The sequence below is a fragment of the Uranotaenia lowii genome, chromosome 2 (assembly GCF_029784155.1).
Source record: "Uranotaenia lowii strain MFRU-FL chromosome 2, ASM2978415v1, whole genome shotgun sequence".
In the NCBI taxonomy this organism is placed as follows: Eukaryota; Metazoa; Arthropoda; class Insecta; order Diptera; family Culicidae; genus Uranotaenia; species Uranotaenia lowii.
The window spans coordinates 158570678-158592431 of record NC_073692.1 but is presented as its reverse complement, the minus strand read 5'-3'; the positions used below and the strand labels follow the sequence as shown (position 1 = coordinate 158592431).

Below are 21754 nucleotides of genomic sequence, written 5' to 3'. Positions count from 1 at the left end.
AACATTTCCCCTATTGCTTTTCTCATCGCAGTTTTCGTGCAAATTGGCAGTTTAGGTTGTTTGCTATTACATTAACCATTGGAACAAGTAAATTTCCTCCTTCAAGACTGTATTAATAGCAATCTAAAACATTCTTGCAAATTACACTTTGCAAAAATAGTCGGGTAAACGGCCACTGCGTAGAAAAGGTACATTTTTACTGAAAAATTGCTGTAAACCAAAATGAAACCAACTGGTCCGAGTCCAGAAGCGTGTGATGTGGTTTTGGAATTCCGTACTTTATAGACGCTTTAATCAACGGATCCCCGAGCAAACATGAAATCGTATAAAAAATGATGACTCAAGTCGTTTATAATGGTTTGGCGAACCGCAATTCCAACTGCATAGTAAAACGATCGTTTAAAATATCGTCTGAAGTCAGTTTAAATCAGATATGATAGAAAGTCCGACATGTTTGTAAATTTTAAAATGATTTTTCTTTCGCGCGGGTTTCAAATGAGAAAATTATCATCATGTTCTCTCTGCATTCAGCAGTGCACACAGATGGCTTAAAATCAGATGGGAATTGAGTAATGTTAACCAATGAGGGAACTGGAAAATATTGTCGCTGGCAACGATTTGAAGGCTATGAGAGCAAAATCTTGAACTCTCTTGCATTCTTCCGATAGGTACGAATAAGGCATCGGATAACGCCCAATTGGTGAAGATTTCGTCACTTTAGAAAGAAATGAAATTTATGTATGCTTTTGCCTCCACTTTGGTAGGTAAATCCTGTTTTTTCAACCTCCATACGATCATTCAATAATGTAGGTACAGACCCCGTTCATTTTTGGCAACATGTCCAAACATTTTGTGATGCCAAAATCGAACGGTTTTTTTCTGAAATTTTTTTCTCTTATTTTTTTAAAATAACTATTTTTATTATCATTAACGATATCTTGATTCAATTTCCGATCATTTTTAAAGTTTTGACTGTTTTTTTTTGTCATGTTTTTGATGCATTTTGCACTATTTCTGTTTTGTTTATTAACTTTGTTTTTTTTTATATTTTTACTGTTTATGCCATTCTTCATCATTTTTAGGTTGATGTTGTCATTTTTAGTCTTTCGTTTGTATTTGTTTTTAATTTTTTTTTTATTTTTCATCTTTTTGTAATTTTTGAGTACTTTATAAAATTTTGAAAATACTTTTGTTTTTGTTGTTGTATTCTGTCACCATTTCTGAACGTAAAAACGTATTTTTTATGTTTGTCTGAAGTTTATTGGTCTTGTTCTAGAGAAAACTTAAAGATAATGTCGCTTATAAAAACTGTTCGATTTTGGCACATGTGCCAAAATCGGATGTTGCCAAAATCGAATGTTGCCAAAATCGAATGTTGCCAAAAACGAACGGGGTCTGTATATGAAACGTATATCAAAACAGAATAATAAAATAGCTGAACGTTTGTTGTGCTGTTTTTACAGTTTTTAAGGCCTGTTCGAAATTTTGAGTGCTTTTCGACCGACAATTCCTCTTGCTAAGGTCTTTTGAAGGAATGTGAACCTATATCAGACCTATGAAAAAATTGAAATACCTGTAAAAACTTATTTGTCCGTTTTACCCGCTCTTAGCAACTTTTTCTTCAAAACATTTGTTGCTCAAGCCCTTTGACCAAAATTAGCTAATTTTCCTCCAGAGGGTTCGCATGATAGTAATCAAAACAAAAAAAAAACTTTGACGATTATAAATTCGATGTTATTTTCTCTCTTCAAAAAAACGTCCATATCTCGTACCATTTTCCGAAATTTTAAATGTTTTCAAAGATGGTATGTTTATTAGGCTGGAGAAAGACTAATGTTCGACGAGGTTAAGCAACAAACGTTTTGACAAAAAAGTTGGTAGGTCGGGTAAAACGGACGCTTCAAAATCGGGTAGAACGGACAAATTAACATTTTACAGAGATTTCTAAATTTTAATGATTTTAATCCTTCGTATGCCTTCAAAGAACCTTAGCGAGAACAACTGAGCTGAGCGCCATAAGAAAATTGAGAAACAACAGAAATTGAATCTTGTTTAATCTATATACCAGATCAAAACAGCTAATATGATTGCCTGAAATGAATTCCTTGGTATATAAACTATCGAATCTGGTTCTTAAACTTCAAAGATTTCACCTCCAGATGAAACATAAAGATCCTGTATTTCGAAAAAATGCTGAAGGCAGTCAGTTCGGTCTGGTCGAATCCCAACCAACTGTCGGTCAAAAAGCACTCTACCATTCTACGCAATGTCCGTTTTTTCCCAACCATTTAAAAAAAATGCTATAAAGCAGTTTTGATGAAGAAAGTCTACTCATGTACATGGTTAATGCGCTAGGAAACATACTGCCCATCTGCACGAAGACTGCGATGAAAAAAGCAATAATTGTTTTTTTTTTTAGATTCTAGCTTAGAATGTCCCCCTTATCCGACTTCCCCATACGTGAGGATAATGCTTCAGTTCTAAATAAATTCTACCCGCTCATTTTCACCATCAATCATTTCTTCTATCTTTCTTTTCGTTTATAAAATTTCAAATTCCTAAGATGTTCTTACTACCAAGAAAATCATTTTTCACCGATAAGGCCGATAGATTAAGTAACACACATAAATTACTGTGATCAATCTCTTCATAAAAGTAAAACTTTGTTTACTTTGACGCATTGGATGTTTTACTATTTATATACTTCCGAATTTATATACAATTTGTTAAAAAAAGATCTCAACTTTAACTTGTAAACAATATATAAAATTAAAATCAAACTAAAATCACACTTCAACAAAATCTCAAATGAAAAACCGTAAACTCAAAAAGCCAAACTAATTACCTACGATTAACTTATTCTGGCACAACAAGCTTTTTAACTGCTAAAAGCTACATCGAGCTAGAAGGAAATGTAGTAAAAAAAAGCATAAAAAACACGTCACTTACCGTCAGTTTCTTCCCTGGCTCTAAATTTTTCCCACTTTTTACCTTGCCACCGGCCATTACAATGCGGGCAGATTTCATCTCCTCCTCCAGGCTGGGACCGATCTTGAGGGTGACCGATTCCTTGGCCCGGGAAATTTCAGTCTGTAGATCTTCCGGTGTCCGCACCTCGACTCCGTTCACTTCCAAGATGACGTCACCCGGATGCAGAAGGCCTTGGCGATCGATCATCCCACCGGCAATGATTCGGGCCACCACCAGCTGCTCGTGATCGTCCACCTCGACAGTGAGCCCCAGGGGTTCGTTCGGATTCCGCCGGATTCCGACCATTTTTATGGTTTCCCCCGGCATCCCTCCGCCCTTGCCTTTCTTGCTGGCCGTCGTGGATGTGGTGATCGTTGCCGAAGCCAATGGGCCTCCGCCGTCTGTTTCCTCGGAACTGCTGGCGCCGCTACTTCCGGGCGATTCCGGCTCGGGTGGATGCAGGAGCTTTTGTACTGTGATCTCGCCGACCTCGTCGTGGGATTCGATCAGGGCCCGGAAGTGTGGATAGCGGAATATTCGAGCTAGTTCCCGGGCATGGGGATTCCGAGACAAACTGCACCGATCGACGACTTCACGCAGCAATGGAATATTGTTGAGGCGCGTTGGCTTTATCGGGGGCGCTACTTCTTCAAGCTTATCCTGGATCTGGAAAGTGAATGAAACAGAACAAAAAAATTAATGATAATAATCAAGATCAATCGACAAGGTCAAACTGAAAAATGCGCTCGAAGCTTAACCTGTAGACCAGTCGGTGGCCACGATTCGTTTCTCTCAGTGGTTCAAATTCAAGTGAATAATGAAGTTAATTGCTGGCAGCCAGCTGAAAAAACACGTTGAACTGGTGCCTACATCATTATAGGTAGTGGTGCAGCATTGATCAACTGAGCTAACATATTGTTATAGCTCTCATATGCTGCTACGGGCAAAAGCCACTCCCAGAGGTGAGATATGTTCACGATCACGATCGCACGGTGACACATTTGCTGCACCACTAACCGTGACACTAGATTGATTCACGCTAAATCACAAAGGGAATTTTCTTTCAAAAGATTTTTGCTGGATTCAAACTTTAATGAATAGACATTTTCCATTCAAAAATTTCACCTTGATTCTGGTCTGAAATAAACTTTGAGCTGTAACACGGATAAATTTGAACTAGTCTAATGAAACATACATTCGCTCAATGGAGCCGAAGTTTGCTGTTCATTAGTGTCATTGTTTGTATACACCTATCCACAGAATGAAAACAGATATCTACAATACGTATTTAAAAACGACTAGACGAGAGAATTGTAATCAACAATTATTGTACGACAATCAACTTGGAATGAATGATCGTGCCCGGATGAATCATCGGAATACAATTCTACCAACAACTGGCATGAATGGTTTTAATTTAGGTTAAACTACATTCGAAGCATTACCTCCTACTAGAATACATGATAACAAACGGGTTGTGCTTAAGGTTTCTAATAATCGACACCATTGATACCTTATTCTATGAAGTGATTAAAATGAGGGAATTGCATAAATTGCGGCGTTTAATGTGCGCTGAAATATTCGTTCGTAAAATCTTAAGATAAATTCTATAAGGCAGTGCAGTGGTTAAATGTCTTTTTCGTTTGTTTTCGAACTGTTATAAAAAAATCAAATCAATGAATCCGATAACGGTTCGATTTCTAAGCCCAAAAAAATTGCAAATGCTTTATTCCAGGAAGTATAGCCATAAACAAAACAAGTTTTGGAAAGTTAAATAAAAATAGAGATCGGATATCATTTGATATCATGAGCTAGAAAATTACTAAGATCAAGAATGATTTGTGTACAGCCAGTGGTTATCGATTGAAGTGGTTCCTATCGTCTGGGAATAACAGCTATTTTTCGGTAAAAAAACGGGATACCGGTATTTTTTAACCGAAAGAAATTCGAATTTTATTAATTCAATATTATATCATCGGACGTTTGGTAATTTTTCACCAAACGTTTGTTAATCTTTACTGAAATCTAACAAACGTTTCACTAAACTTTGTTTTACCCAACGCGTTGCAACGTTCAGAAAATTTAGAACACTTGCATACAACAGCGCTTTTTATTTTTTTTTTTATCTGTTTAATACCTACACTAGGCTGCCCCAAATTTGGATGAGAAATTTCAAGATTGTGAAATGTTATGGGCTTCAGGTCTAAATTCATCCTAGGCCTAGTACAAGGTCTCATGCCAAATTTGGGCCAGATCGGATCATGGAAAAGGATCGCTCAACGAGCCTAAAGTTTGTATGGGATTTTGGAACATTTTGTCCGGGAGGAATACGAAAATCCAGTGTTTCATGAATAACTTTGGTCCCCTTCGGTTGATTTCTTTTGAAAACGGTTTTTCTCAGAGCCTAAACTAAGCAAATATTTCATCCGAAGGCTTCATTTCGATTCGACTTATGATAAAAAAAAAAATTATTGAACTTCAAAAATGGGGTAACTTTTTTTAGAGTGATATCGATCACTGTTAATGCTGCGTCAAATTGTTCGAAGCAGTGTCTGTAATTAATAGTGATGAATATCAACCTTGAAAAAGATAACTATTTTTTGAAGCTCAATAACTTTTGTGTTTTAACTTGAATTGAAATGCAGTCTTCGGATGAAATATTTGTCATAGTTTAGGCTTTAAGAAAAACTATTTTTAAAAGAAATTGGCCGAAGGGAACCAAAGTTTTTCTTGAAAAACTGGATTTTTGTGTTCCTTTCGTACAAAATTTCCAAAATCCCACACAAACTTTAGGTTTGTTGAGCGACCGTTTCCCGTGATTCGATCTGGCCCAAATTTGGCATGAGACCTTTTACTAGGCCTAGGATTAATTTAAGCCTGCAGCGCATGACTTTTTCAAATGTCGGGTCATTTAGGGCACTTTAACCTACACGTAGCAATTATGCATATTTACATAATCCATGTATCTATAATTTGCTGTAGCTATAAATTTCCTAGAGGCTTTTGAAGTTCAAAAGTGTTGCATGTTAGTTGTCTTGGTGGATAGTAGAGAAACACTACCTATTTGTTCTGAAAGAAAATTCAACATCTTCATACACAGCAAATCGGCCATAAATTTTATTGTTTCTAGAAACTAAAATCACACCACCACCCCCGGTTGCAGGAAAAACCTGTTGAAAAAAATACGAAAATGCTCGAGCTTCATAAAAATTTAGAACTTTTTCTAGTTGGAATACCCTTGAATTTTCAAAAATTTTCACTCCGTGGGAATGTTTCTCAAACAAATTGCAGTCAAATTTTCCATTGGGGTGATCAATTTTCCAATAGGCACTCCAGAAGTATAGGACTTTCGTATCATACTTTTAACATAGACATTATTACTTCATGTTGAACCTTTTTTTTTGCTGAAAAAATCATACAAGTTAAGCCTTATACCTAGTAACTTACCATTTAAGTTCTACGAATAAATTAATTGTCTAGGAAACAATGTTTAAATTTTTTTTTCTCTAAAAATTGCATAACCACATTGGCCAAATAACTTAATTTCAGTACTTTGTCGGTTGCAAACATTAATTAGGTATATCAGTTGATTTGTTGTCGTAAAAATCTCCACATTTGTTGTTTCGGAAAAAAGAAGAATATACCTTCTTTGATACAATCAGTTGTTTATTTCTGGCTCAATTTGCCCGCTTTGAAAACTTTTAAAGAATTTAGAAGCTCACATTCCAATGCACCAGGCATGGTTCTGTGGTAGCGTGCGCGCCTCTCAACCTGATGGTCGAGATTCGAATCCTGCTGGCTGTACCCAAATTTCCAAGAGTTATGCAAGCAGGCAAATTGAAGTAGAAAAAAAACAACTGCTTGTATCAAAGGAGATATAATTTTTTTTTTCGAAACGACAAATAAGATAATAATATCTCTCTGTGATGGGTTTGAGTATTAATTATGATAAGATTTATTGCTTAATTATTGTTTAAAATTGCTTACAAGTGAATCATACAAGACAAAAGTTGTATAAAAGCTTGCATGAATTTGTTGGTGGTTTTAATCCTATCTGATTGAGTAATAACCTTGATATAAAGCTATCAGGGGGTGACATAATTTAGTTATGATTGCATGGACTTTTTGTAATAATTTGAGATATTTTTACAACCTACGAGTGGTAAATTATATCTCATTTTTATAGGAAAAAATTGAATACTGAAATATCAAATCTTGATATTATTTTGTTTTTCTCTTCTGTTTGAGGGTAGCAAACACTTTTTTTTATCAATGAAGTGTTAGCAATGGGTTTATGAGAAAAATTCCATCTACGAATTTAAAAAAAATCATATGCACTATCTATGCAAAATTTCTGCTTAGTTTGACTTGATTTTAGAGTGCTGCAGAGAGCTCAAAGTTTTGATTTTTCACCCTCAAAATTCACCTTTAAGGGAACTAAAGGAACTAGGAAAAATAAAAGTTTTATGCCAAATGACTTTAAACGTCGAGATTTGGTTTATACCGAAAAAAAAAATGTTGCCGAAAATTAACTTTCTGGCACTTTACAGGAACTGACAATTTTCTAAGCAAATGCAAGTGTTCTAGGAAGACTTTATAAAGTATCGTAAACTGGGGTGGCTTGATCACTTTTTTTTTATTTTAAAAAAATCTCGAATGGGTTTCTTCTGGTTACAACTGAAAGTTTTAAAATACTTACTACGGTAAAGAGTCTGATCATTAATTGAAAAAAATTCGGACATCTTGGCTAGCTACAATAAAAACCATAAACAAGATTCTGTTTTTCGGGGAAACTTTGATCATCCAACTGATTTGAGGCCCAATCTCTTACATAAATTATGTAAGAAAGTTCTAGAATACTTTAATTTTGTTATTTTGGTAGTCGAATTTTTTTTTTTTTTTTGAAAAATTTCATAATTGAAACACTAAAATGTATGCATAATGTATGATGATGGCTCAGAATGTCAAAAATTTAAAACAAAACAAAAAATGATTGTAACTGATATTTTCAAGCTTTGAAAATTGAATGGCATCATTAATTTGTTTCAAATTAGTGGCAGAATTTTTCGCGCACGTATCCGGGCTATTTTATCTAAAAAAAAAGTGACAAAATCCAGGCATTTATTTTCAAAATTTTAAACCCGAAAACGGGGCAAATTTGATTAGAACCCAGAAACAATTCAACATAAATCAAAAGAAAAATCACATGAAAAGATTTTCCAAAACCCGTTCGTGATTATTTTAATAAAACCCTTCTAAAAAAATTCGCTTTCCGACGAAAAAATCAGAAAAATATATTATCTCTGTTTGAGTTTTTAGTTTTGTTTTGGAAAATAAATGTGGGAAACATGCGAACATTTTTCTACGAAATTTAGACAACCGGGCTGGACCGGACCCTTAAAAATGTTATATCAAATATCCGGTCAAGTCCGGGTAAAACCAAGCAATCTGGCAAGCTTATTTTAAGCCCTTAAATATCTAGAACCTTGAAACAGAAAATTTTAAAATTCTAGTACCGATCTACAGGAAAACGAGACAGAAAAAAATGTTCCTGAATTTTGCATACTTGTTTTTCTAATTTCAAGATAGTTTAAATGCAAGTCGTTAGCATATTTCCATCAAAATATTTAAAAAATCGAAAATATCAAGACCATCACAACCAATAGCTTAAAGGTGCGTAGCCTACAAATAACTTGAAAATTCTTCTATGACGAAATTTTGGATAACATACAAGAGAGTTTTAAAGTTTCATTTTTTTCCACACAACTACTAGTGTTGTTTGAAACATTCGACTTATTGGTAACCTCCAAAGTCAACTAAAAGAAAATCTTTATGCGATAACAAAAATCATTTAGAACTTCATATGTTTACTGGTGTGTCAATTGTGCAAAATCTAAGTACATTTTGATCACATTTCAAACACATTCAAACAGCGCGACTCAACTACATTATCCAAAAGCAATTTTTAAAGTGCATTCACTTCAAATATGCAAGCTCAACGTAAAAAAAAAAACAAAAAACATTCCAGCGGCTGGCTCTCGAAAAACTAGAACTCTAACTTTTAGATGCCGAGAGATTGTTTCGCAGATATCAGGTGAAAAGTTAACAAGTGAATTGAATTTTCAACCAAGCCCAAACTTTTCAACTTATCGTTTTCCGTCCGTCGGTCACGCAACCATTTAAATGTTTTAGGCAGTCGGTGCAATCAAAAAATAGAATCTGTGCTACAGGAAGCGGTAGCGAGCCATGCAAATGAATCTCATTAGGGAGAAAATTTGAAAATAAAAAGTGTGATTAGGCCACAATTAAGGGGTTGATTGTTTGGTGAACTTTGTAGGAAAAAGCTTTCTTGAGCCGGAAATTGGAAAGTGTTGATCAAAAACAAATCAACAAGAAAATCTTAGAACAGGATGGGACATTATGTCAAATCATCTTTCTTGACGAGGAAATTTGTTCCAAATTTCATTTTCAGCATATTCTCACTTTTTAGTCTAATTAAATTGAATCAAGGTGGTTGTTGATTGATTTTTTTTAAATAATTTAACCTTGTTTTTATCATTTCAAAGATTTTGAGTAGATACATGAAGAGATTTTTCAGATGAAGTTTCCATGAGAACATTTACGCAATCCAAACACACTACTGAAACATTTCATAACCAAAGATTTTCTCATAGACATAAAAAGCCATCGAAAAGCACCTCCAAGTCATAGATCCCAAATTTTTCTCCCCCAATAAGTTGAACTGAACGCTGCTTTTGGATGCAGCAAGGTATAATTTGTGGTTCACCGACAACACTGCCCTTTACATTTATTGAATTACGTGTCTCATTTTGAACAGTAAGCAGCAGCAATGGACTCATAACAACTTGAACTGCTTCATTTGAAATGGTTTCCGCAATGGAATTCCTACTTACGGTTTGATTTTCAGAGAGAGAAAAATAAAATTAATGGTCTTTCCCATGGATCTTGGATTATAAGATGATTTCTAACATCCGTGCACCACTTTCGTTTTCGTTTCCAATTTCCTAGCAGCTAGAATCATGTTTCAATTTATTAACTTGGAATTGCAACTCACCACCTTCTGCTTCGCCGGGCGCAACTTTATGGCTTTACATTGAACAAACATCAATCAAAACGAACCGTAGAGCGAACTCGTCGAACTCGAGCTGTCGACAAATCAACCGGAACTGATCGGTGGAATCGGTTTCACTTGCCAGGTAAGTGAAATAAAGAAAGGTCAGAAAAGAAGGATTCTCGAGTTTATTGGGTCATTGAACGAATTATTTCCCTCGACATGGTGGCGTTTTCTCGGGTCTTCAGCTGCACAGCACATGCAATTGAGAAACTTTCTGAGCGTGACTTGCAAGTTTCCTTCGGTACCTGTAGGAACATAACATGAGGGCACCTGCTATTATGATGTCAGTAGTGTTCTTTTTCATGGAGAATAGCAACTAAAAAACAGGTGCTGACAAGAAAAATTCAGAACGAATGTTTTAGAAGAAAGTTTTTCTAGCGAACAATATATATAAAAATGAATTTCTGTCTGTCTGATTTGAGACCCCTCCCTTTAACTGGAAGGGTGGAGGGCCTCCCTATTGGAAGAAACATGTTTGAATTACTTGAGAATTTTTGAAGAAAATGGAACCAAACTTGGCATGAAAGGGTATTTGAGTAGATCAAACATTTCTAAAATGGTCTGATACGCCTACCTTCTTTTAAGTGGGGCGATTCAAAGGGGCGAGAGGAGGTCCCATACAGATTTTTAAATAATTCGAGTATTAGTCAAGCAAATCAAACAAAATTTAGTTTGGGAGAATGTTTGGATATGGGAAAATGTTTTAAGATTATTTGAGACCCCCTCCCGACTTCAACTTGGAGGATGGGGAGACGAAAGGGATTTCGTATCATTCATTAACTAGTCTAGCGAAGTTAATGAAACTTAGCATTTGAGGCAATTTTGGTGAACGAAATGTTGGAGACGCTTTCCACCTTTAATAGGGAAAAAAAGAAAGGGAATTGGAGCTCCCATACATTTTTTCGAATAACTGGAGAAATAATTGATCAAATGGATCTTAAAAACTATTCAAACAAACGGAACCACATTTAGCATAGGTAGTTATTTGGGTACGAGCATCATTCTATTATTATTTGAGACCCCTTTTTCTTCTATTTAGTGAGAATGGAAGAGAAGACGGAAGCCGCACACATTTTTTGTTGTTTTTGGGAACGAGAAATGGTTCTTTGCTTCTTTGGAAACTCTCCCTTATTACAGTGGAGAGATAAATAGGAAAGAGGGGTCCTCTCAAACAGTTTTTTGCTCAAAAGCTTTCTAAGCTAAGCTGAGGCCGTTAAATTTAGCATAGGAGAAGTTTGGGTACGAGAAATGTTTTTACGATTATTTAACAGGGGTTTTCTCATAGTTTCATACTTTTTTAATGACCTGGAAACTGATCAAACAAATGGAACGAAATTATGCATGGGAGAGAAATTTTATACAAGGTAAACAATAACTTTGGCAGAATGTATGAAATTAATGCCAAATGCATCGATCTCGAGTGGTAACACAAAATACAATTCATATCGATCGAGATTTGAACTTGAGTCCCTTTAGGTACCTTCCGACTCCATACCTCTAGATCAACTCGACTAATGTAATTGTTCAAGCTGTAGCGCTATAATTTAGTTGACTTCATCAAATTAAATTCGCTGCTAGATTCTACGGCAGAAAATGCTCAATGTGCACTGAATAATGGTGCCTATACAGCTCCAGGGGGGTTTCTCATTATGTCCCTACAGTGAACTTTTTTCAGCTTTCGACCCAAAAATTTAAAATGCATTTTTAAAAGATTTTATCGACTTATTCAAGTTACAGCCAAATTGGAAACAGACTTCTTTAGTGTCTGAACGTTCGAGAGAAAATTCTAAGTCGAATTTTCCTAAAATTCTCAGTAGCTTTGCCACACTTCCTATCCACTTTTTGTTTCGGCAATGATAGTCGTTGGAATGAAAATATCACATTCCCTACGCCACTTATCATTCGAAAAACGAAATTGTCATGGCTATATTTTCAGTTGAAATTGAAAACTTGGCGAAAGTTAAATGAAAACGATTATACACGGCTCAATTCCAATTTCGAGTTTAGGAAAATTAGGGAAAGTAAAACAAATGTAGATTTAATTTATCGGCCTAGCGGTGAAAAGTGATGTCCTTTTTAGTAGGGACATCTGTGTTTTATATTGGTGGATAGAAGGTTAGATGGAATGAAAGATGTTGAAAATGAGCGGGTAGAATTTATTGAGAAGCATATCATCACATATCAAATTTTTGTTCCTCACGGGCCTTCTACTATGAAGCGGTAGATACAGATAGAGTTGCATCTACCATCACACATTAGTAGGCCAAGCGTGGTCCGCCCCACAAGGGAAAACTTGCAGTGCGGACGAACAAAAAGATGATATGTGATCGCTCAGATATACTCCCTTTAATTCAGAAACGCATCTATCGATGTTTAGTCTTCTCAGTTTGTTATCATCGCGCTTTTGTTACATCCGGGGTTTGGATGCGAAAAAATAAATAAAAAACAAGACATCATAGCATCGGTGAAAGGTCACTATCAGACTATCGACCGTACTGTTTCGCATCCAAACCCCGGATGTAACAAAAGCGCGATGATAACAAACTGAGAAGACTAAACATCGATAGATGCGTCTCTGAGTTAAAGGGAGTATATCTGAGCGATCACATACCATCTTTTTGTTCGTCCGCACTGCAAGTTTTCCCTTGTGGGGCGGACCACGCTTGGCCTACTAATGTGTGGTGGTAGATGCAACTCTATCTGTATCTACCGCTTCATAGTAGAAGGCCCGTGAGAAACAAAAATTTGATATGTGATGATATGCTTCTCAATAAATTCTACCCGTTCATTTTCAACATCTTTCATTTCATCTAACCTTCTATCCACCTATATAAAAACACTTCATAATCTTTAGATGTCCCTACTAAAAAGGACATCACTTTCCACTGCTAGGCCGACTAATTAAATCTACAAGTATAAATTACGGTGATTAATCCTTCGTAGAGACACATTTTCAACAAAAAGTTGCTTTCACATTTCAATTAGAAGTTTTCATTTTTGAAATATAACAAATGTAAATGGTGAACGAGTTCAAACTCAATTGTAATTGTAATTGTAATTTGAAATTTATGTTATCTTATTTTAATCGCCGCTGGGATATATTCTTATTTAATTTTTGGCATTTCGGCGAGTTGTGAAAATTCAAGGTAGAATATTTAGAAAGAACATGAAAGTATTATAGGTGAAAAGATCAAAGCTAGAGCGCTTTGGGTAGAAGAAATTGAATAGTTGGTGAAAATGTGAGCAGGGCTTTTGTTTTGTGAACAGCTTTTGAACTACTTGCGTGATTTTTTGCCGCGCGCCGTTTCAATGTTGATAGGAAGCGATGAAGAAACCCATCGCATTCCTACCCACATTGAAACACGGACAGGTCGAACACATGAGATTGTGTCCGACCGGGCCCGGTCGGAGCTGCTAGAAAAAACCAATGACATATTTGGAATTAGCGCCCCTTATTTAGTCTAAATCAGTTCTTAAACTTTTGGCGCCCCGGAAAAATGAAAATTTAGTCACATGGTGAAGTTTTAATACACATATTTGTTGAAATAATCAATAAAATCAGTATATTCTGCTCGAAGGGGCATATAGTCTGATTTTACCTTACTGTAGAGATTAGTTCAAAGGAATGCTTAGTGATAGAACAAACTTTTTTTCATTATTTAAGTCAAAGTGACATTGTGCATCATTCTGATTGCTTAATTGGATTCATTAGAGGAATGCGTACTAGAGTTAGAGAAAAGATGTATCTAGTGGTCGGACACAATCTCATGTGTTCGACCCGTCCGTGTTTCAATGTGGGTAGGAATGCGATGGGTTTCTTCATCGCTTCCTATCAACATTGAAACGGCGCGCGGCAAAGAATCACGCAAGTAGTTCAAAAGCTGTTCACAAAACAAAAGCCCTGCTCACATTTTCACCAACTATTCAATTTCTTCTACCCAAAGCGCTCTAGCTTTGATCTTTTCACCTATAATACTTTCATGTTCTTTCTAAATATTCTACCTTGAATTTTCACAACTCGCCGAAATGCCAAAAATTAAATAAGAATTTGAAATTTATTCACTTAAACGTAGCCTATCAGTTACAATGAACTATTAATCCAGGTTAAGGAAAACACTTTCGTACAAAAAAAACTTTTGGAATGTTAATAAAATAAAATAATCCAGTGGAAAGTTGAAATAAGGTGTAAGAAAATTTGAGGAATTGAAAATTGACAAAAATTTCGAAAAAAGCTACTTTTGGAAATTCGTCAAAAATTCTGTATTTCGTATTTTTTAAATTTAAAGATGCAAAAATGTGCCAAATACCGCCAACATTCCAATCCTTTATGCAAAATTGATGGCCTCGATTAATCACGGAGAAGCAACCATATTGATGACGTGGAACTAGTTCTGCTTAGCCACGCCAGCGATCATGGAATTCAAAATGTATAGTTTGAAAACAAATGTAAAAAATACAAAGTTCCTCTAGAATCGATTTTTTAAAAACCTTTAAATGAAGCATTTCGAGTTCAAAGATAATTTACACTCTGTAAGAAATTGAAACAAATTTGCTTGTTTGTATCAACATGGAATGGCGCCGAGGAAGTATCGAAGGACAGGGATCGGAACGTTGTGAGTTTGAGACTGAGGGAAAATTGATAAACAACATACGCATTATTAAATCAACAGTTAAGGGGGGGGTAGGGTCTAACGGGTAAAAAAACACCATTTTCACGATTTTTTTTAGAGCTATCGTTCAAACAAATGTATTCAATTTTTTTGCATTATACAAAGCATTGTTAAAAGAACATTTAGTATTTTTTTTCGTAGAAAAATATTGAAAAATGAGCCGGTGACGGAGCACTTTCGAGGATGCCTTTTAGAAAACAGGATTTGCGGTGGACACTGTATCTCAGCACAGAATCATCTGAAGTCAAAAAATCAGAGCAAAATATTTTTAATAGATGTTTTCCTGGGCCCCAACGTTTTTATTTAATTTTTAAAAAAATTATGAAATTTTTGTGGCTGTTTGAAGTAAAAACTACGATTTTTCACGAAAAAATCCGCCATTTTTCATCTGTAAAATCTCCTCAAAGTAAAAAAAAAAAAAGAAAAACGTTGGAGTTTGGTATTTTATATGTAGAAAATATGTTCCAAATTTGAAAAGAATCGGTGAAGTAGTTTTCAAATGACGATGTGACTTTAAAAATGTGCTTTCGAGAAAAACGCGTTTGAAGTTTCTGCGTTTGAAGTCTTGCAGTATTAGATAAGAGGAGATAAAGGCCTATAATTTCTACAGTTTTGCTTCAATTGACTTGAAAATTTGACACAACATTCTTGAAATGTTTTACAATAAGAAAATAAAAAAAATAAAAAAAAATCGATTTTTTGAAAGTGTTAGACCCTACTCCCCCCTCAAAGGACGTTCACAAGATGACAATATGCATACGCAGTATTTGTAAATTGACATTCACTATTGTTATAATAAGGTTCATCAATTTAATCACAGACACATAAAGTTGTATATGGTTCAATTTTATTCTCAGTAAACGTTAAATTCTATTGTATTTATGTTTACGGCGATTCATAGTAAAATCGTAACAAGGAAAATATATAATTACTTTGGGATACAGTAACAATACATTGCATTAAATGGTGAAGAAATTTGTACAAACCTCAGGCTACCTGCAAAAGGAAATTGTAATCAAATTTTAAGACAGGCAATTGAAAGTTGTCCTAAGTTGATCCTAAGATTTTGTGCAAAGCAAAGTTGCTGTCAAATTGCGCGGAATACAAAGTTTTATATTTTCAAGGTGAACGCAAGTTTGGCCCGTATAATGCCTCCATTTTGGTACGTACAGGCTCATATATAATATTCTATACAACTTTTTCAGATTGTACAAAAGTGTGTATGTCTCAGAAACAACTACACCAAGACCAAAATGTTCACTGGGGTATAGATATTAACTATTTCAGCTTTCTCTGGCACAATGTGATTTTTTTAAGCATTTCGTAGCTGATTTACAGTATTTTTACGATGCATATTTTTCCGCTTTTTTTCTTTCTAAGACTTTAAATAACAGAAAACCGAAGTGGTTTAGCTCAACATTGTCTGAGAAACATTTGAGTTACGTTTTTAGGTATCTAAAACAATAAATTTTGTACACATAGGTTAAAAATCAAGAAAGGAGTGTCATATTGACACTCTAGGAACTCTAACGGAACTCTGAACGGAAAAAATGAAAAGTTAATGCATCACATCGGTTCTGATTCCACAAGTAAACACAGTTAGGCGTGCCTCCGTTTTTTTTTTCTTTCAGATATTCGTCGCAACCAAACGTTTCTGATTGTTAGCCCGGATGTCCATTGAAGAAACATTAAAGAACCACGATAAAAGTTTATGTTTTAAAATCATCTGAAATTACAAGGTATCGACATCAAAAAATTACTTCTCGATAAATATAAGAACTCAACGTAGATAGATGCCAAAAGGATGCGGGAAAATTCTTTAGTCCACTTTTGAGATCAGCGAAATTTATCATAAAAATCCCATGACACGCTCTTGGCTCATTTTCAACACCTTTCATGCTTCCTTATCTAATCTATCCATCTATGATTTGCATTACTTTCATTTGATATTCTTCCTATTAGAATGTATGCTTCACTGAAAGGTAATTAATCATTGAATTAAAAATCATAAAAATAATAGGGAATTATTTTTTCATCAAACTAATTCTTTTAGACTTCTGGAACGTTACGCCTACCAAAATCTTATCTTCGTGATCTGTTTCATAGAAATTCTATAAACATTGAAGTGATTCCTTGCATCCCTCAGATCCAAGCAAAAAGTAGGACTGAATGAAACAATTCGACGAAAACTCAAGTAATTTTTCTTTCCGAAGCTTCAAAAAATCTTAAACTTTCATTGTAAAGCCTCTTACAGTACTTTGATTTGCAAGTTTACTTGAGATCGAGTACTAAACATCTGTTTCAATATTCATAACCTTTGATTTGGGATACCTATTTTTTATATATATATTTTTTAGATTTAGCAACAGTAGTTAAAGTGACATTTTATTTAAATTATAATTTCACGTTGGATATTTGAGTTAACTAATGAATAAATAATTATAACGCTTAAAAAAATTCCAACAATTTCTAATAAAATGATTTAAATTTCATAATTTGCAGCATTTCTTTCTTTTATTTCATTGAATTTTCATTATATCAGATAATATTTGAAAAAGGAAGACAACATCCTAATGAAATATTGGAATTATTTTTGTTCATTTCTCGCATTTATGATTCGCCCCCAGAGGTATAAAGTGTTCATCGAATTCTCAGGGTGGAAAATCAAAGATGAAACGCACATTTGGTGAACTTTTCTACACATTTGGTGCATTTTGTTTGCACACTTGGTAATTTTTTCCATACTTGATTAATTCTGCCGCTCATCTGCTGAATTTTGCTGTACACTTGGTAAATTTCCACCCGTTCTAGCACCACAGTTCATAATACACTTCCTGATTATTGCATTTTCTAAGATGCTAGCCATCACACCCTCGAAAAATGTACGCTTAGAGTTAAGTCAAAGGACTCTCTTAGAGGAAACATCGTGTTTCATTATGATCCTATATGTTTTGGTGTTCGTTTGAAAAACCAAAAAAACAAAATATTAAATTTAGTTGTTAAAACTTGTCCTTATCAAAATCTGATCTCCCAGTCGAAAAATGATCAAAGTCTGTTGAGATTTATAGACAATCTGTAGTCGATTTGAATTCCTTTGCTCAGCATGTTGTTCAGAGAACTTTGAATTATCATTACATAAGTACGATTTGCTTCTTTTTAAATTTAAAATTATATTTAAAAAATGCAGTGCTGCTCTGTCTGCCCCAAACGGAGATTATTGGTTTCCGCTCTTTGCATACGGAATTATCACGTCAGCAACGAATTAGGGTTAATTGAACCGTCTCACATATCTAGGTACAATCCCACTCCGTGCGATGGAAGTGAATGGAAATAGGTAAGTAAAATAAAGCTCGCAAACCGGTTTACAAATGGAGTAACATTTCTTACGAAGTGTTTCCATATTGCTAGCTTCCATTTACCTGAAACATTCTTCTGACCAACTGAAGCAGCAGTTGTAATGCAATATGTTGATTCTATTCTGAACCGGTTTTGAGGTTTATGAGTGGAAAGTACCCTTACGGAGTTGGTATCTAAATACCCCAGTAGATACCGTATTTTACACCTGTTGGATAAGAACTGTCACCAAAGCCACAAGCCCCATTTGAGCACGATTAGGCATTAGGGCTTCTATACAGAATATCTAAAGGAATTACCGGAACAACAATCACGTGACGTCAATTGCGATGAGGGTGTGGCACTCCTCCAACCAGACCGAACCAAACGGGTTGCGTGCTCTTGCGTCACTTTTGTTTTGATCGGTCTACTTTTCTACGCAAAACGAAAGGGCATATACCCTTATAAGACGTTGTTTAGATTAATTTCCGCCAAACGGAGATTTTGAGCAAAGTTTTTTTTATTTATTACTTTGAAGTGTTATAATCAAATTTTTAAGAAACTTATCCATAAAAGAAAGTGTCATTTTGTCATGCTACGCTTGATTTATTCGTTACTGTTATGAATGAAAGTGGGCGCCATCGTGAAACTAAAGCTTAGTTCTTTTAGAAATGGGACAGTTACGAATGCCTGTATCTCAAAAACTATTCGTTTGAACGAAATAGTTTCTATGAAGAAAATGAAGGTAATGTTATGATCTTTCATGAAAAAATTTGAAAAAAAATATTTACTGTTTTTTGTTAAGGAAATTTCTACTTTATTTTTGGTATCTCCCATTGGCCGGCGCACACTTTTCTCAGTCATGGTATTGATCAGTTTCTTCAACTTATACTTCGTAAAATCTATATTTTAGGTGGCTTCACCTTCCTTCTTCAATTTCTGATACTTTTCGGTCCAATACTTCTCTTTTAAAAGAAACTGGAAGCATTTCAGTGAATATACAGTTGTTTCGAAATGAACAAATTTGATTATTTTTGATCACATTTTTTAACGTTTTGTTTTTTGTACCGGTTTAACAGCTTAAGAGCTTTGGAACTATCAAAAAATGGTTGTTTGAGGTTGGGTTTCAATGAGTCATCACTAGGCAACACTTTCAGCTTATCGGAGAAAATTGTTTTGGACATTTCAGCGATCTACCCTTAGTTTTTCGTTTATTGAAAATTAAAAAGGCTGGCATGAGACTTGACTTCCTTGATGACCCTTAACCGTTGTTGCCGATCATGTGCTTCACTCCAATACTTGATTTGAACTTTGTGGACATTATTGACAGTGTTTGCATACTTATCCACCACAAAAACTCGGTAATTCTTTGAATAATCAACGGTTTTGTCAGCTATCAATTTGATAATGACGAATTTTAAAGGAAACTGTGCAAAATTATTTTTTTCTTTTTCTCTTGCATCGTACATATCTCAAAAACGAGTAAATTTTAAATTTTGAAAAAAATAGGTCGAATAGTACTTTTTACAGGCAACAAAATGCTGTCAAAATTTTTAATATCCAATAACTAGTTAACGAGCTATTAGCAAATGAAAGTGTCCCATTTCTAAAAGAACTAAGCTTTATAACGACCAACGCCCTAACAATTATCTTGCACTTGTGCAGTGTTGTGAGTTCAAATATTACGTACGTATGCAGCACTTTATAGATGATGAATTCCTAGGAAAATACATGCTTTCCATAAATTCAAACGTATTTTGTTATTAATTTCATTAACTCAGAATATGAAACAATAAGTCTAATGACACTTCACATTGCAAAAATTGGCAAAATGTTGGAATGCAAAAGTCATTGTTTGACTGAACGATCCAATTCTGGCATTTGTTATTACTTGGACTCTCTGTTTTGACAGCCAGTTTGCAAACGTTTAACTGGCATTTGAAAGGTGCAATTGAAGTGCAGAAACACTTGCGCACCAGACCACTGCACTCCGGCTGCCTTCTGGCGTAGGCGTCTGATGGAATTTAGAATTCAACCCAGAATGCAGCTGTGACACAAAACACAGGGTGAGCGTGAATGAATTTTATTATACTACACAAACCATGCAGATGTGCTGAGCTTCACAGGTTGTGATGTATGAATTCGGAAAGAGGTTGTTGACATTAAGGTTACTTTTAAGATAATTTAATGGAAATAACCTCTTGCCGGCACCAATAAAATGCCTTGATTTATTTTTCTGTTGTAAAAAGCATCCGTCAAAAATGGACTGAATTTATAGCTACAGAATCTCCCTCAAATTCAACTGCATAAGATAAGGACTGTACTCGAAAAAAAATTCACCATTTACTTTTGTGGATATATTTCAATTGCGTGTATGGCATCTTATGAAACTTCAATCCAAATAAGCCTGTAATACCTGTAGTCCCAAACAAGAAAAACATATCTAGACAACGGAGTTTATGCAAGATAGTGTAAAATCCAGAACAATCCCAAAGTTAGTGGTAAAATCATTGAAGTTGATCCAGAGAACCCAGTCGGTGGTGAGCTGAAGAAATTCAAGCCATCAAAAGCAGACTCCAGAAAATAGGAAAAGTCTTCTTAAGTGTCCGGGATTTGCAACGGAGACACAAAACACAGGGTGAGCGTTGATGAATTTTATTGTAATAAACAAACCATACAGGTGTGCTGAGCTTTACAGGTTGTGGTGTATGAATTCAGTAAGAGGTTGTTGACATTTTGATTATAAGATAATTGAAAGGAAATAATCTGTTGCCGGCGCCAATAAAATGTATTGATTTTTGTTTTCTGTTGCAAAAGGCATCCGCCAAAAATGAACTAAATTTCTAGCTACAGAATCTCCCTCAAATTCAACTGCATAAGATAAGGACTGTACTCGAAAAAAATTCACCATTTACTTTTGTGGATAAATTTTAATTGCGTGTATGGCATCCTATGAAACTCCAATCCAAATAAGCCTGTAATGTTATGAGTACATGTGCAAAATTGGGTGACAATCTGTCTATTGGCTAGCTCCCAAACAAGAAGAACTTACATATCTAGACAACGGATTTTAAGGAAGATCGTGGAAAATCCAGATCAATCCCAAAATTAGACCCTGAAATAGCTGAAATCAACTATTTGACCATCATCCTTGTGGTAAAATCATAGAAGTATATCTAGAGAACCCAGTCAGTGGTGAGCTGGAAGAGGAATATAAGGGTTATTTATCGTTCCTCTGAAGGTAAGGATGCGGGGTTACTTCAAGCCATTAAGGACAGGCTCAAGGAAATAGGAAAAATCTTTTAAACTGTCCGGGATTTGAAGACAAAAATGACTCACTGTTAGTGAGAAAGATGGCGCCAGTATTGCACAAAGTTTGTTGTCTATGATCTATTTGTTGAGCAATGTAAACATTACATTACTGACTAAACGTTCTGATAATTTCATTGAATTCCATCGACGAAATTGAAAGAAAATCGTAGATTGTTTTCGAACACAGACCAGAACAATTTTTAATATATTGTTTTTAGAAACATCTTTTTGACATATTAGATGTGAAGATTTTATAAACATTGTGGTTTTTTTTCGAATAACATCTGGTATTTGTCATGGGAATGGCAGATGATAATTACAAAACCTGGCATTA

The 21754-nt window shown here is 34.9% G+C and overlaps 1 protein-coding gene across 11 annotated transcripts in view; it reads right to left on the bottom strand.

Annotated features, from left to right (window-relative positions):
• Positions 1–21754, bottom strand: part of LOC129746126 (protein PALS2-like) — a 112540-nt gene that overhangs the window by 23192 nt on the left and 67594 nt on the right. For 10 of the 11 annotated variants that reach the window (XM_055739616.1, XM_055739617.1, XM_055739619.1 and 7 more), the window contains exon 4: positions 2950–3636. In XM_055739616.1, coding sequence (XP_055595591.1) covers positions 2950–3636 — 687 coding nt within the window. Of the gene's footprint in view, positions 1–2949; positions 3637–10045; positions 10127–21754 lie in introns of those variants that run through there. The other variant, XM_055739625.1, reaches the window with a different exon arrangement.